This window comes from Mobula hypostoma, chromosome 22, assembly GCF_963921235.1.
Source record: "Mobula hypostoma chromosome 22, sMobHyp1.1, whole genome shotgun sequence".
NCBI lineage: Eukaryota > Metazoa > Chordata > Chondrichthyes > Myliobatiformes > Myliobatidae > Mobula > Mobula hypostoma.
The window spans coordinates 8,041,241-8,055,597 of record NC_086118.1 but is presented as its reverse complement, the minus strand read 5'-3'; the positions used below and the strand labels follow the sequence as shown (position 1 = coordinate 8,055,597).

General features: G+C 42.5%; 1 protein-coding gene across 4 annotated transcripts in view; it reads right to left on the bottom strand.

Annotated features, from left to right (window-relative positions):
* The window catches only part of spata20 (spermatogenesis associated 20), a 479,531-nt gene that overhangs the window by 462,120 nt on the left and 3,054 nt on the right, over positions 1 to 14,357 (bottom strand). For all 4 annotated transcript variants that reach the window (XM_063074197.1, XM_063074194.1, XM_063074196.1 and 1 more), the window contains exon 2: positions 686 to 847. In XM_063074197.1, coding sequence (XP_062930267.1) covers positions 686 to 847 — 162 coding nt within the window. The remainder of the gene's footprint in view (positions 1 to 685; positions 848 to 14,357) is intronic.

Below are 14,357 nucleotides of genomic sequence, written 5' to 3'. Positions count from 1 at the left end.
ATTCAAATAAGCAGATTAATTTTTGTGATTTGTCAACAGCTCCATTACAGCTAATCATACAACTTCTAATATATTGGAAGGCAAGCTTTATGGCCTTGGACTTTATTTTCAACAATTCTTTAATTCCTAAATTGGTCCTCATGTAAGGAAGGGTCTCTGTTTATCCACCATTTTGAGTGCAGACCTCAGGTCAAAATCCACAACTGTCACATCTGACAAATGTAGGGACGACCATGCAAGAAACACAATATAAAATTGTGGCAAATTAATTACTCAATGTGCCAACTCTACAAGACAAATGGCAATTCTCTAATGTATCTTGTTTATCTGCTCACTAATGTAACCAACAATTTTTTTTAAAAAAAACTGCATTCACAGGTATGATGTGGATGGATGGGCAAAAAAATGGTGAAGTTTTCAATTTTTTCTCTTCTACTTAAGTAAGAGAGGTGTTAGTATATTACAGATCGAGAGAGAGTTTAATCTCTTCTGACATAAACTCATTGGAATAAAGTTTATCAGTTGTTATCCTATACAAAGGAACTGAATACAGAGAGGTTTGGTCCACAGAGCAGGCAGTTTTTCAGTACAGATGTGTAGAAATTATAAGGAAAAATAAACAACCAACATTTTAATATAATTTTTAGCCATTTCTACTGAAAGGTATAAGGCAGTGTTTGATTACCAATTCACGGGGTTATGTGCATGTTGCAACAAGTAAGGGGACTTCTCATGGATCAACCGGTTGATGTGCCCCTTTTGGCCCAATGAAGACGGTGGTTCCTCACTGCCTCCTGTTGCCATGGTTACAAAATTTGCCCTTACAAGACTTCTCCTGAGCTGGTTCCTGTTCATTCAAGCAAAAAATATGTTTCTGTGATTTATGATAGTAGCCATTTTATGAAATGCATTCCACCAGAAATAAAGACATTTGTTAGATGAAATGCTAACATTTTTTAAACCTTGAATCAAATGCTGTAATATTGCTACAAGACACAGTAGAGCCAATAAAACTATTCATCATGACAGGGGAACCATTAAAATGATACTATACGGTTGCATTTTCCACAAGTAATTCATCAAGTGAGCAAAATTTGTCACAAAACAGGAATCTCAGTAGCTCTCCAAGGCAGAGAAAGCTTTGAAGTAAAGGAAGGTGTCTTCCTAACCATCTTCCCTTGGATGAGACCTCCACATCTTAAACCCCCACCACCACAAGTACAAAGATTTTCAGCGCCACTAGCAGCTACGGCTAACTCCAGGGTTCTTCCTCCTGGAATGGGAGATGTCAAGAAGGTGAACTTTTGAACCAGCACTTCCAGCTTCCTTGTCAGAAATTCTCCTCTTACACTGCATTGTAAAAATATTCAGCCTCCAACCCTTTGTTCACATAAATGAGTATTACAACCAGGGATCTAACTTAACTGAGAATTTTTATTTGTGAATCACCTGCTTCTTTTTTTCACGGTACAGCCCAAAATTGTAAAGCATAAAAAACTAAAAATTCAAAAACTGAGATGTCAGCAATTCAAAAGTATTCATCCTGCTTTGCTCAGAACTTAGTTGAACCACATCTCGCAGCTATTACAGCCAGTAGTCTTTTTGCACAATGTGATGAAGCAAAATTTGCCTATTCCTCCTTGCAAAATTGCTCAAGCTGTGCCAGGTTAGTTGGGGAGTGGCATGGACAGCACCTTGAGATCTTGCCATAGATGTTCAATTGGATTAAGATCAGGACTCTGACTGTTCCACTCAAGGACATCAGCTTCTTTCATTTGAAGCCATGCCATGATTGCTCTGGCAGAGTGCAATTAACCTGCTAAAAGACAAACTTCCTTCCTAGTTTAGGTTTTCTGACAGAGGCTAGCACAGGTTTTTATCCAGAATCTCTCTGTATTTAACAGCTTTCACCTTCCTATCAATGCTGATCAGATTTCTAGTCCCTACTGCTGAAAAACATCCCCAAAGCATGATGCTACCTCTAACATACTTTACAGGAGGGATGGTGTCAACCAGATGATGTACAGTATTAGATTTACACCTCACGTACTGTTGAGAGGCCAAAAAGTTCTGCTTCAGACTCATCCGACTAAAAGAACTCCTTCCACAGCTTTATAGTACAGGCGTCCCCCGCTTTTCGAACGTTCGCTTTACGAAACCTCACTGTTACGAAAGACCTACATTAGTTCCCTGTTTTCGCTAACAGAAGGTGTTTTCACTGTTACGAAAAAAATCAGCGCGCGATAAGAGGCCCCGAGCAGCCGCCCTCCCCCAGATTCAGAACTGCATTCTCATCAGCATTGCTTAAACATGTGCTTGTGAGCAGCCGTTAGCAAGATGAGTTCTAAGGTGTTGAAAAAGCCTGAAACAGCTCGTAAGGGTGTTACACTTAGCATAAAACTAGACATAATTAAGCGTTTCAATTGTGGTGAACGAAGTAAGGACAAAGTGAGTTTGCCTTGTGGAAGCTGACTAAGATGATGTTGAAGAGGATTTGGCATCCCATGACCAAGAACTGATAGATGAAGAGTTGATGCAATTGGAAGAGGAAAGGACAACAATTGAAACCGAATGCAGTAGCGAAAGTGAAGCAACTGCGTGAGATTTTTGCTGCAATGATAAAGTACGACTTCAATTTCGAAAGGGTGCGGAGGTTGGGGGGATATTTGCAGGATGGTTTGAGTGCTTACAAAGAACTGTATGATAAAAATGCACGAGGCTCAGCAGTCAAGCAAGCCTTCCACATCAGCAGACGACGAACCTCGACCTTCGACATCGAGGTGGGCAGTCATAGGAGAAGAGGAGCTGCCTACCCTAATGGAAACAGATGACACCCCAATGTCCGACCACCCAACCCTCAGGCCACCGACAGATACCGATTTGCAGAGAATGCAGCGGTAGCCGGGAGGCACACAGCACATCCTTAAGAAAAAAGCCGAAATAAACATGCTAATTAATTAGGTGCCGCCCAGCACGTAATTGCTGGCTCAGATCAGAGGTGATGCAATCGGCAATTGCCTTTGATCTGGGCCGACATTTACATGCCGGGCAGCACCTAATTAATTAGCATGTTTATTTCGGTTTTTTTCTTAAAGACGTGCTGTGTGCCTCCCGGCTACTGCTGCACCACTGCATTCTTTGTGGACCAGTATTGGTTCGCTGCTCGGAGGATGGGGGCCACTGCACCACCCCAACCTGCGACGACTCAGTCTAACACACTATCATCAGTGTGCTCCCTATCTTCCCAATTCCCGTAAGTGATACTACACTGTACATACATTATTTCTACTTTATATAGGCTGTGTATTTTTACGTGTTATTTGGTATGATTTGGCAGCTTCATAGCTTAAAGGTTACTGGAGAGAGTGTTTTTGCCAACAGCGCTTGCGTGAGATTTTCTGCCGACAGTGCTTGCGTGAGATTTTCTACCGACAGTGCCTGCGTGAGATTTTCACTACGGAAATTTGTGCAGGCAATCGTTGTAGAGAAGTATTTCTACTTTATATAGGCTGTGTATTTATCATATCATTCCTGCTTTTACTATATGTTACTGTTATTTTAGGTTTTATGTGTTATTTGGCATGATTTGGTAGGTTATTTTTGGGTCTGCGAACACTCACAAAATTTTCCCATATAAATAAATGGTAATTGCTTCTTCACTTTACGACATTCTGGCTTACGAACCGTTTCATAGGAACGGTCTACCTTCGGATGGCGGGGGAAATCTATATTTTCTGAGTGACACTTTACAGAAAAGGATATGCTTTTTTTTAGCCAAGGTTTCTTCCTTGCCCACTCTTCCATAAATACCCTCTTTTGTGCAAGGCCTTCAAGATTGTGGAGCCATGAACTTCGTCTCTAGTTGCAACTACTGATTTCTGCAGCTCAGTCAGAGTGACTGTTGGTGTCACAGTAGTCTCTCTTACAAATGTTATTCTTCTCTGGTAACTAAGTTCAGAGGTCCAGACTGACCTAGGCAACATGGCTATTGTTTCAAGACAAACTGCTCTGAACTCCAAGGTATGTTCAGTGTCTTTGAGGTGGTCCTGTACCCTTCCCCAGATTTGTGTTTCTCTATTATCATTTCCCTGACTTGTCTTGAAAGCTCTTTTGTCTTCATTTTGGTTTGGTCTGTTGAAAATCTACCATTCTGATGGACCTTACAGAAAGAAGGTTATATATTCTTAGGAATTCATTGAAAACAAGTGATCTTCCAATTTTTACATCAAATTCAGTTGGTAAGAAAATACAGTAAGTATATTGCATCTGAGGAAAGTTAGCATAGTAATTACAAATGGGATAAAAACATTTTCAGCCTCACGATTTTGGTTTTTAATTTTTAGCAAATTGTTGACATGTTTTGGAATTTTTCTTTTGATTTGACATGATGCACAATGTTTTGTAGATTAGCTCAAAATATTCTATTTCAATATATTTTAAATTTAGAAAATGAGACAGTGAAATGTGAAAATAGTTGTGGGGGCTGAATGCGTTTTCAAGGCACTGTATAAATCATACAGCACAGAAATAGATCCTTTCAACTCATTTTAGGACCATGATGACTGCCTCAGCTAATCCTTTTTGCCAGTATTAGCCCCCCTTTCTCTCTAATCCCATCCCACCCAAGTACTTGCCCATATGGCTTTTGAACATCATAAGTATATCTGAATCATTCCAGATATTCACCACCTCTGATGTGAAAAAATTACCCCTCAGGTCTCCTTTAAATTTCTCCCCTTTCACTTTAAACCTGTTCCCTCTAGTTCTAGATTCCCCTGCCTGGGAAAAATACACTCTCAATCCTATCTTTGCCCGACATGACTTTATAAACCTCTAAGTCACTCCTCAGCTGATCCATTCTCACCTTGTAACTGCAGCCCTCCTTTCCAAACAACATCTGGTAAGTCTTCGTCACTCTTTCTATTACTACTACATCCTTGGTGTTATAGCCACCAGAACTCTACACAATACTTGAAATGCAGACTAACCAATAGCTTGTTCAGCTGTAACATGCAATCCCAACTTTTACAATCAATGCCTCAGCCAATGAAGACAAGTCTGTGCTGCCATTTTGAGCAAATTATGGATTTGTACCCACAGGTCTACCTATAGATCAACTCTCCTAAGGTCCCTGCCAGTTGTTCCAGACTCTGACTTCCCAAAGTGTATAACCTCACACTCTTCTGGATTAAATGCCATCTTACACCAATCGCTCCACCTAGCTTTCTAGCTGATCTATATTTTTTATACAAAATATTCATTATTCATCTCAGTCCCAATCTTCTGCCTTCTCCCCATACCACTTTATTCCTTGACTAACCAAGAATCTATCAGCCTCTGCCTTAAATATACCCAATGACTTCTCCTTCACAGCCACCTGTGGCAACAAATTCCATAGATTCACCACTCTCTGGCCAAAGAAATTCCTCCTCATCTCCGCACTAAAAGGATGCCCCCTATTCTGAGGCTGTATCCTCTGGTCTTAGACTCCCCCACCATAGGAAGTATCCTCTCCCCATCCACTCTATTGAGGCTATTCAACGACCAATAGTTGTCAATGAGGTCACCTCTCTTTCTTCTGAATTCCAGTGAAGCCCAGAGCCATCAAACACTCTTCAAATGACAAGCCATTCAATCCTGGAACCATTTTAGTGAACCTCCTCCGAACCCTCTCCAGCTTCAGCACGCTTTCCTAGATAAGGGGCCCAAAAACTGCTTACAATACTCCAAGTGAGGTTTCAGCAGTGCTTTATAAAGACTCAACATTTCATCCTTGTTTTTATACTAGTCCTCTTAAAATGAATGCTAACATTATGCTTGCCTTCCTCACCACCAACTTGACCTACAAATTAACCTTTAAGGAATCATGATGCACAAGTCTCTTTTCACGTCAGATTTTTGAATTTTCTCTCCACTTACATAGAAACATAGAAAACATACAGCACAAGACAGGCCCTTCGGCCCACAAAGCTGTGCCGACCATGCCCCTACCTTAGAACTACCTAGGCTTTACCCATAGCCCTCTATTTTTCTAAGCTCCATGTAGCCATACAGGAGTCCCTTAAAAGACCCTATCGTTTCCGCCTCCACCACCGCCGCCGGCAGCCCATTCCACGTACTCACTACTCTCTGCGTAGAAAACTTACCCCTGACATCTCCTCTGTACCTGCTTCCAAGCATGTTAAAACTATGCCCTCTCGTGCTAGCCATTCCAGCCTTGGGGAAAAGCTTCTGACTATCCACACAATCAACGCCTCTTATTACCTTGTACACCGCTATCAAGTCACCTCTCATCCTCCGTCACTCCAAGAAGAAAAGGCCGAGTTCACTCAACCTAATCTCATAAAGCATGCTCCCCAATCCAGGCAACATCCTTGTAAATCTCCTCTGCTCCCTTTCTATGGTTTCCACGTCCTTCCTATAGTGAGGTGACCAGAATTAAGTACAGTACTCCAAGTGGGGTCTGACTAGGGTCCTATATAGCTGCAACATTACCTCTCGGCTCTTAAACTCAATCCCACAATTGATGAAGGCCAATGCACCATATGCCTTCTTAACCACAGAGTCAACCTGCGTTGCAGCTTTGAGTGTCCTATGGACTCGGACCCCAAGATCCCTCTGATCGTCCACGCTGCCAAGAGTCTTACCATTAATGCTATATTCTGCCATCATATTTGATTTACCAAAATGAATCACCTCACACTTATTTGGTTTGAATTCCATCTGCCATTTCTCAGCCCAGTTGTGCATCCTATCAATGTCCCATTGTAACCTGTGAAAGCCCTCCACACTATCCACAACACCCCCAATATTCACTTCTTCTACTAAAGTGCATGACCATACACTTCCTGACACTGTACTCCATCTGCCACTTATTTGCTCATTCTTCTAATATGTCTAAATCCTTCAGTAGCTTCTCTACTTCCTGCCCACCACCGATCTTTGTATCGGCCACAGAGCCATCAACTGCATCATGCAAGTCATTGACTATTAACATAAACAGAAGCTGTCTCAACACAGACCCCTGTAGAACACCATTAGTCACAGGCAGCCAACCAGAAAAGGTTTACTTTATTCCTGCCAATCAGACAATGCTAGATCTTTCCTGTAACGCCACCTGCTCTTAACTTGTTGAGCAGCCTCATGTGTAGCACCTTATCAAAGGCTTTCCGAAAATCCAAATACAGATCATCCATTGATTCTCCTTTGTCTATCCTGCTTGCTATTTCTCCAAATGATTCCAACATATTTGTCAGGCAAGATTTTGCCTTGAGGAAACCATGCTGACTACAGCCTATTTTATCATGCGTCTCCAAGTACTTTGAAACTACATCCTTAACAATCGACACCAACATCTTCCCAACCACTGAGGTCAGACTAACTGACCAATAATTTCCTTTCTTCTGTCTTCCCTCCCTTCTTGAAGACTGGAGTGACAATTGCTATTTTCCATTCATCCAGATCCATGCCAGAATCATTGATTCTTGAAAGATCATTACTAATGCCTCTACAGTCTCTTCAGCCACCTCTTTCAGAAACTTGGGCTGTATATCATCTGTCCAGGTGACTTACCTACATTCAAACTTTTCAGTTTCCCAAGAACCTTCTTCATTAGTAATGGCAACTTCACACACTTCTGCCCTGACACTCTCAAACTTCCACAGTGATGACTGATGCAAAGTACTTATTCAGTTCATCTGCCATTTCCTTGTCTCCTATTACTACCTCTCCAGCAGCATTTTCCAGCAGTCCAATATCTACTCTCACCTCCCTTTTACACTTTATGCATCTGAAGAAACTTTTGGTATCCTCTTTATCATCTAGCTTACGTTCGTATTTCATCTTTACCTTCTTAATGACTGTTTTAGATGCCTTTTGTTGGTTTTTAAAAATTTCCCAATCCTCTACCTTCCCACTAACTTTTGCTCTATTATATGCCTTCTCTTTGGCTTTTATGTTGGTTTTGACTTCTCTTGTTAGTCATGGTTGTGTCATTTTGCCGTTAGAATACCTCTTCCTCTTTGGGATGTGTATATCATGCACCTTCCGAACTGCTCCCAGAAATTTCAACCATTGCTGCTTTGCCATCATCCCTGCCAGTTTTCTTTTCCAATCAATTTTGGCCAACACCTCTCTCCTGTCTGTGTAATTCCCTTTACTCCACTGTAATACCGATATATCTGACCTTAGTTACTCCTTCTAAAACTGCAGGATTATGATCACTTGTCCATCTTTACCTTCTTAAGGGTCCCTTTACCTTAAGCTCTCTAATCAATTCTGGTTCATTGCTCAACACCCAATCCACAATAGTTGATCCCCTAGTGGGCTCAACCTCGAGCTGCTCCAAAAAGCTACTCCAAAAAATAGGCATGCTCGAAATTCCTCCCTTGGGATCCAGCACCAACTGCCCAATCTAGCTGCATATTCAAATCCCCCATGACTACTGTAACACTGCCCTTTTGGCATGCATTTTCTATCTCCCCTTCTAATTTGTAGTCCATATCTTTACTACTGTGTGTGGGTCTGTATAAAACTCTCAGCAGGGTCTTTTTACCCTTATAGTTCCTTAGCTCTACCCACAACGATTCAACACCTTCCAACCCTATGTAACCTCTTCCTGACAATTTAATTTCATTTTTTTTCACCAGCAGAGCCATGCCATCTCCTCTGCCTACTTGTCTGTCCTTTCAATACATTGTGTATCCTTTGATATTATGCTCCCGGCTATAACCTTCTTTCAGCCATAAAGCCCACAATGTCATACATGCCAATCTGTAACTGTTCATCTACCTTATGCTCTTTTACACTCACTTTGACCAACAAAACATGGAGGCACCTTCACGAACTTCCACAGACCCTGACAGCCCTATAATTCAGTCTCTGAGGTTGACACAAGAGCATCCTTCAGGAGGGTAAACCCACTAAAAGCATCCGGCTGAGTAATGAAGACCTGCCCTGATCAACTGCCACAGAGTTCACTGATATCCTCAACCTCCCACTTCAAAAGTCTGAGGTATTTCAATTATACCTGCTTCAATTATACCGATGAATATGATACTGAAGAATATGATAACCTACTTCAATGACTATCGTCCAACAGCACTTACATCCACTGTGATGAAGTGCTAAGAGAGGTTGATGATGAAACATAATCAACTCCTGGCTGAGAAACGACTTAGATCCGCTCCAATTTTCCTACCAGCTCAACAGGTCTACAGCAGATACACTGGCCCTTCACTCAACCTTGGAACATCTGGACAGTGAAGATACATACATCAGGATGTTCTAAATTGACTTCAGCTCTGCATTCAATACTATCATCACCTCCAAACTAATCAATAAGCTCCAAGACTTGGGCTGCAATGTCTCCTTGTGTAATCCGATCCACAATTAGCTCACTTGCAGACCCCAGTCAGTTCAGATTAGCAGTATCATCCCCTCCACAATCACCATCAGCACAGGTGCACCACAAGGCTGTGTGTTTAACCACTGCTCTCCTTGCTTTATATTCAGGACTGTGTGGCTAAGCACAGCTCCAATGCCATATTTAAGTTTGCTGACTTAAATATGGCACTTTGCAGACAAGTTCGTTGGTCAAATCAAAGGTGGTGACAAATCAACATATAAGAGGGAGACTGAAAATCTGGCTGAACAGTGCCACAACAATGATCTCGCACTCAGTGTCAGCAAAACCAAAGAGCTGATTATTGACTTCAATAATTGGAGGAAATCAAAGGTCCATGAGCCAGTCTTCATCAGGCGATTAGAGGCGGAGGTCAGAATTTTGAATTCCTCAACATTATCATTTCAGAGGATCTATCCTGGGCCCAGCACGTAGGTGCCATTACAAAGAAGACATGGCAGTGTCTCAACTTGCTGAGAAGTTTATGAAGATTTGGCATATCATCCAAAGCATTAACTAACTTCTATACAAGTACTATACTGACATACTAGGTTGCATCATGGCCTGGTATGGAAACATCAATGCCCAGCAACAGGAAAGCCTACAAATTGAAGTGGCAACATCATGAGTAAAGCCCTCCCCACAACTGAGCACAATAACAAGGAGTGCAATTGCAGGAAAGCAGCATCCATCCTCAAAGACCCTCACCATCCAGGCAATGCTCTCTTCTTGCTGCTGCCATCAGAAAGGAGATACAGGAGCGTCAGGACCCACACCATCAGGTTCAGGAATAGTTATTACCCCTCAACCATCAGGCTCTTGAACCAGAAGGGATAATTTCATTCATGCCAACACTGAACTGTTTTCACAGCTTATGGACTCACTATCAAGGACTCCTCATCTCATGTTTTCAATATTTATTTCTTATTTATTAATATCATTTTGTGTTTTTCTTCCTTTTTAGATTTGTGCAGTTTATTGTCTTTTGCACATTGGTTGTTTGACTGTCTCGTATGCAGTTTTTCATTGATTCTATTGTGATTCTTTGTAATTACTGTGAATGCCCACACAAAAATGAATCTGACAATAGTATATATATATATATACACACACACACACTTTGATAATAAATTTGCTTTGAACTTCCTCAGCATCACTTCCTACAACTCCACCAATCTTTGTTTCATCTACAAACTTACTAACCATACCACCTCTGTTCTCTTTCTAGTCATTTATATATAATAAATTGGGAACAATGAAGTTGATATATTACTTGTCACAGACTTCCAAACAGAAGAAACACCCACCTGTCATTACCCTCCGCCTCCTGTCACCAGGCCAATTTTGGACCCAATTTGCCATCATACCTTGGATTATTTGTGCCTTAACCTTCTGGACCAGCCTAGCATTCCAGGTCTTGCCAAAAGCCTTGCTGAAGTCCAATGAACCATGCCGACTTCATCAATTTTCTTAGTTTCAAAAAGCTGAATCAGATTTATGAAATGTGATCTCTCCTACACAAAATCATGCAGATCAGTCCCTGCCTTTTGAAGAGACATGTCAGAATCTTCAACAACTTCCCTACTATTGCCGTAAGGCTCACTGCCGTAGTGTTTCCAGGCTTGTGCATTTCAGACTCTTCAGGCAGGAACTCTGATCCCTGATCAGTCAGCACAGACTAGATGGACCAAAGGGTCTGTTTCTGTGCTGTACTCTTCTATGATTCCACAACTATGACTCATTCTGGCTATCTGCCTGTTCTTCACATAGGTATATAATGCCTTGGTGTTTTCCTTTCTTCCTACTTCTCAAGGCCTTCTCATACCCCCTCCTAGCTCTCCTTTCTTCATCTCCTTCCTGGCTAGCTTGTAACTCTCTAAAGCCCTATTTGATGCCTGCTTCCTAAACCTTAAGTAAGCTTCTTTCTTCCTCTTGACTAGATATTCCACATCTCTTTGCCAACCACGGTTCCTTTACCCGACCATCATTTCCCTGCCTCAAAGGGAAAATCCTATCCAGAACCCCCCACAAGCATTCCCAAAACAAACTCCACATTTCTGTTGTGCATTTCCCCAAGTACAGCTGTTCCAAATTTATGTTCCCCAGTTCCTGCCTAATAGCAGTATAATTTGCCTTCCCCCAATTAAATATTTTCCCATACTGCCCGCTCCTATCCCTCTCCAAGGCTATAGTAAAAGTCAGGGATTGTGATCACTGGCTACGAAATGCTCTCCCTATTACTATTGGGTGTGTTCCCAGTAGAGTGACTGCTCCCTTCCTGTTTCTGACTTCCACCCACACTGACTCAGTGGACAATCCCTCCATGAAGTCGTCCCTTTCTGCAGCTGGGATACTATCCCGGATTAGCAATGTCACTCACCCACCTCTTTCCCTGCCCTTTTGAAACATCTAAACCCTGAAGCATCCAGAGCAACATACAGAAAATGCTGAAGGAATTCAGGTCAGGCAACATCTATGGAAGTGAATAGACAGGCAACGTTTCGGGTCTAGACACTTCTTCAGGACAGTTAAAAAAAAAGGGGGAAGATGCCAGAATAAAAAGGTGGGGGGGAGGGGAAGGAGGTTTAACTAGAAGGTGATAGATGAAGCCAGGTGGGTGGCAAAGGTAAAGGGCTGAAGAAGGAATCCAATAGGAGAGGAGAGTGGACCATGGGAGAAAAGAAAGAAGAAGGGCCACCAGGGGGAGGTGATAGGCAGGTGAGAAAAGGTAAGAGGCCTTAGTGGGAAATAGAAGAAAAGGGTAAGGGGAAGGAAAAAATTGCCGGAAGGAGAAATCGATGTTCATGCCAACAAGTTGGAGGCAATCTAGACCAAGACCGTGTACGAGGTGCTGCTCTCCCACCCTGAGAGTGCCCTCATCGTGACAAAAGAGGAGGACGTGAACTAACATGTCAGAATGGGAATAAGGATAGGAGTTAAACTGGTTGGCTACCAGAAAATTCTGTTTTTGCTAGTGTATGACAAAGCTGTCACCAATGTAGAGGAGGCCACATCGGGTGCACTGGGTACAGCCAAGAACCTCAAAAGATTCACAGGTGAAGCAATTTACATGTTCACCTGCAAGGACTGCTTAGGGCCCTGAATGGAGGTAAGGGAGGTTCTCCAACCTTTTACCTTTCCCGCCCACCTGGCTTCACCTCAGCCACACATTCATCTGCCAAAACATCCTATTCTTATTCTCTGTGGTGTGTCTCACAGGCAACAATTCAGTAATTGCTACCCTTGAGGTCCTGCATTTCAGCTTTCTACCTAACACCCCATATTCTCTCTTCAGCATCTCATCCATGTCTCTACCTATATTGTTGGTACCAACATGTACCACGACTTCTGGCTATTCACTCTCCCTCATTAGAATGCTGTGGACTTGATCCAAGATGTTCCTGTTCCTGCACCTGGGAGGCAACATACAGGTTGAGGTGGGTCTCTTCCACATCCACAGAACCACCCATCTGCACCTCTAACTATTGAACCCCCCCATCACCACTGCACTCTTCCCCCCACTTCCCTTCTGAGCCACAAAGCCAAATTCAGTGCCAAAGGCCATTTGCTACAGCTTTCCCCTGGCAGGTTAGAATGGGAGTAGTTAGAGTGCCAGATCATTGACAAGAGAATGTGGGAGTTGTGAAATACACAGGTAGACGAGCTCAATGGCTGGGCATATCCTCCATTAACAGAGAGAAAAAAATATAAAAATCTCTGTGATCAGTATAAGCCTTCACTGTGGAGCCTTTCACAAACTCATCATGTCAGGAAACAATATTCCCTCTGGATAGCCTCCAACCTAATGGCATGAATATCAATTTCTCCTTCCAGTAAAAAAATTTCCCTCCCCTTCCCTCAATTCCCCACTCTGGCCTTTTATCTCTTCTCACCTGCTCCCTGGATCCCCTCCTCCCTCCTTTCTCCAATGGTCCACTCTCCTCACCTACAAAATTCCTTCTTCTCCAGCCCTTTACCTTTCCCACCCACCTGGCTTTACCTTGTCACCATCCAGCAAGCCTCCTCCCCCTCCCTCTACCTTTATATTCTGGCATTTTCCCCCTTCCTTCTCAGTCCTGAAGAAAGGTTCATTTCAATAAATGCTGCCTGACCTGCTGCGGAATGCAGAATGCCCCAGCATTTTGTGTGTGGTTTTTTTTGGATTTCCAGCATCTACAGAGTTTCTCGTGTTTGTGGTGTCCCAAAGTACTTTGCAGCTGCCTGTTTACTTTGCTAGTGCAGCCAATTTTGTAAGATAGTTGAGGTGACAAGCTCCCAATTACAAATGACCAGACCATTCCTGTTATGGATTTTACTTGTAAGGTCATATGAATGTGGGAAGTCAGAATCAGATTTATTTTTCCAATCTGCATCTGCATCTCACCAACTGCATCTCAGTGTGGTATGGCAAATGTTCCGTATCGGACCGCAAAGCACTCCAGTGTGTGGTGAAAACTGCCCAGCGGATTATCAGCACCCAATTGCCCACCACTGAGAACATCTACCATAAACGCTGCCTGGGCAGGGTGAAAAGCATTATCAAGGATGCATCTCACCCTAACCATGGACTTTTTACTCTCCTTCCATCTGGTAGGTGCTACGGGAGCCTCCGCTCCCGCACCAGCAGGCACAGGAAGAGCTTCTTCCCTGAGGCTGTAACCCTGCTGAACCTCACATCACAGCGCTAAGCAGTATTGCACCCATATCGTACTGTCTCAGTACTTTTATATTTGTGTGCTGTAGCACTTACTTTTTATTCGCAGTTATTTTGTAAATAACACTATTCTCTGCATTTCTGGTTAGATGCTAACTGCATTTCATTAACTTTGTATCTGTACTCGGCACAATGACAATAAAGTCAAATCGAATCTAATCTAATCTTATATGATGCAAAATGTGTTGTTTTGCAGCGGCAGTACAGTACAAAGACATAAAATTACCATAAATAGTGCAA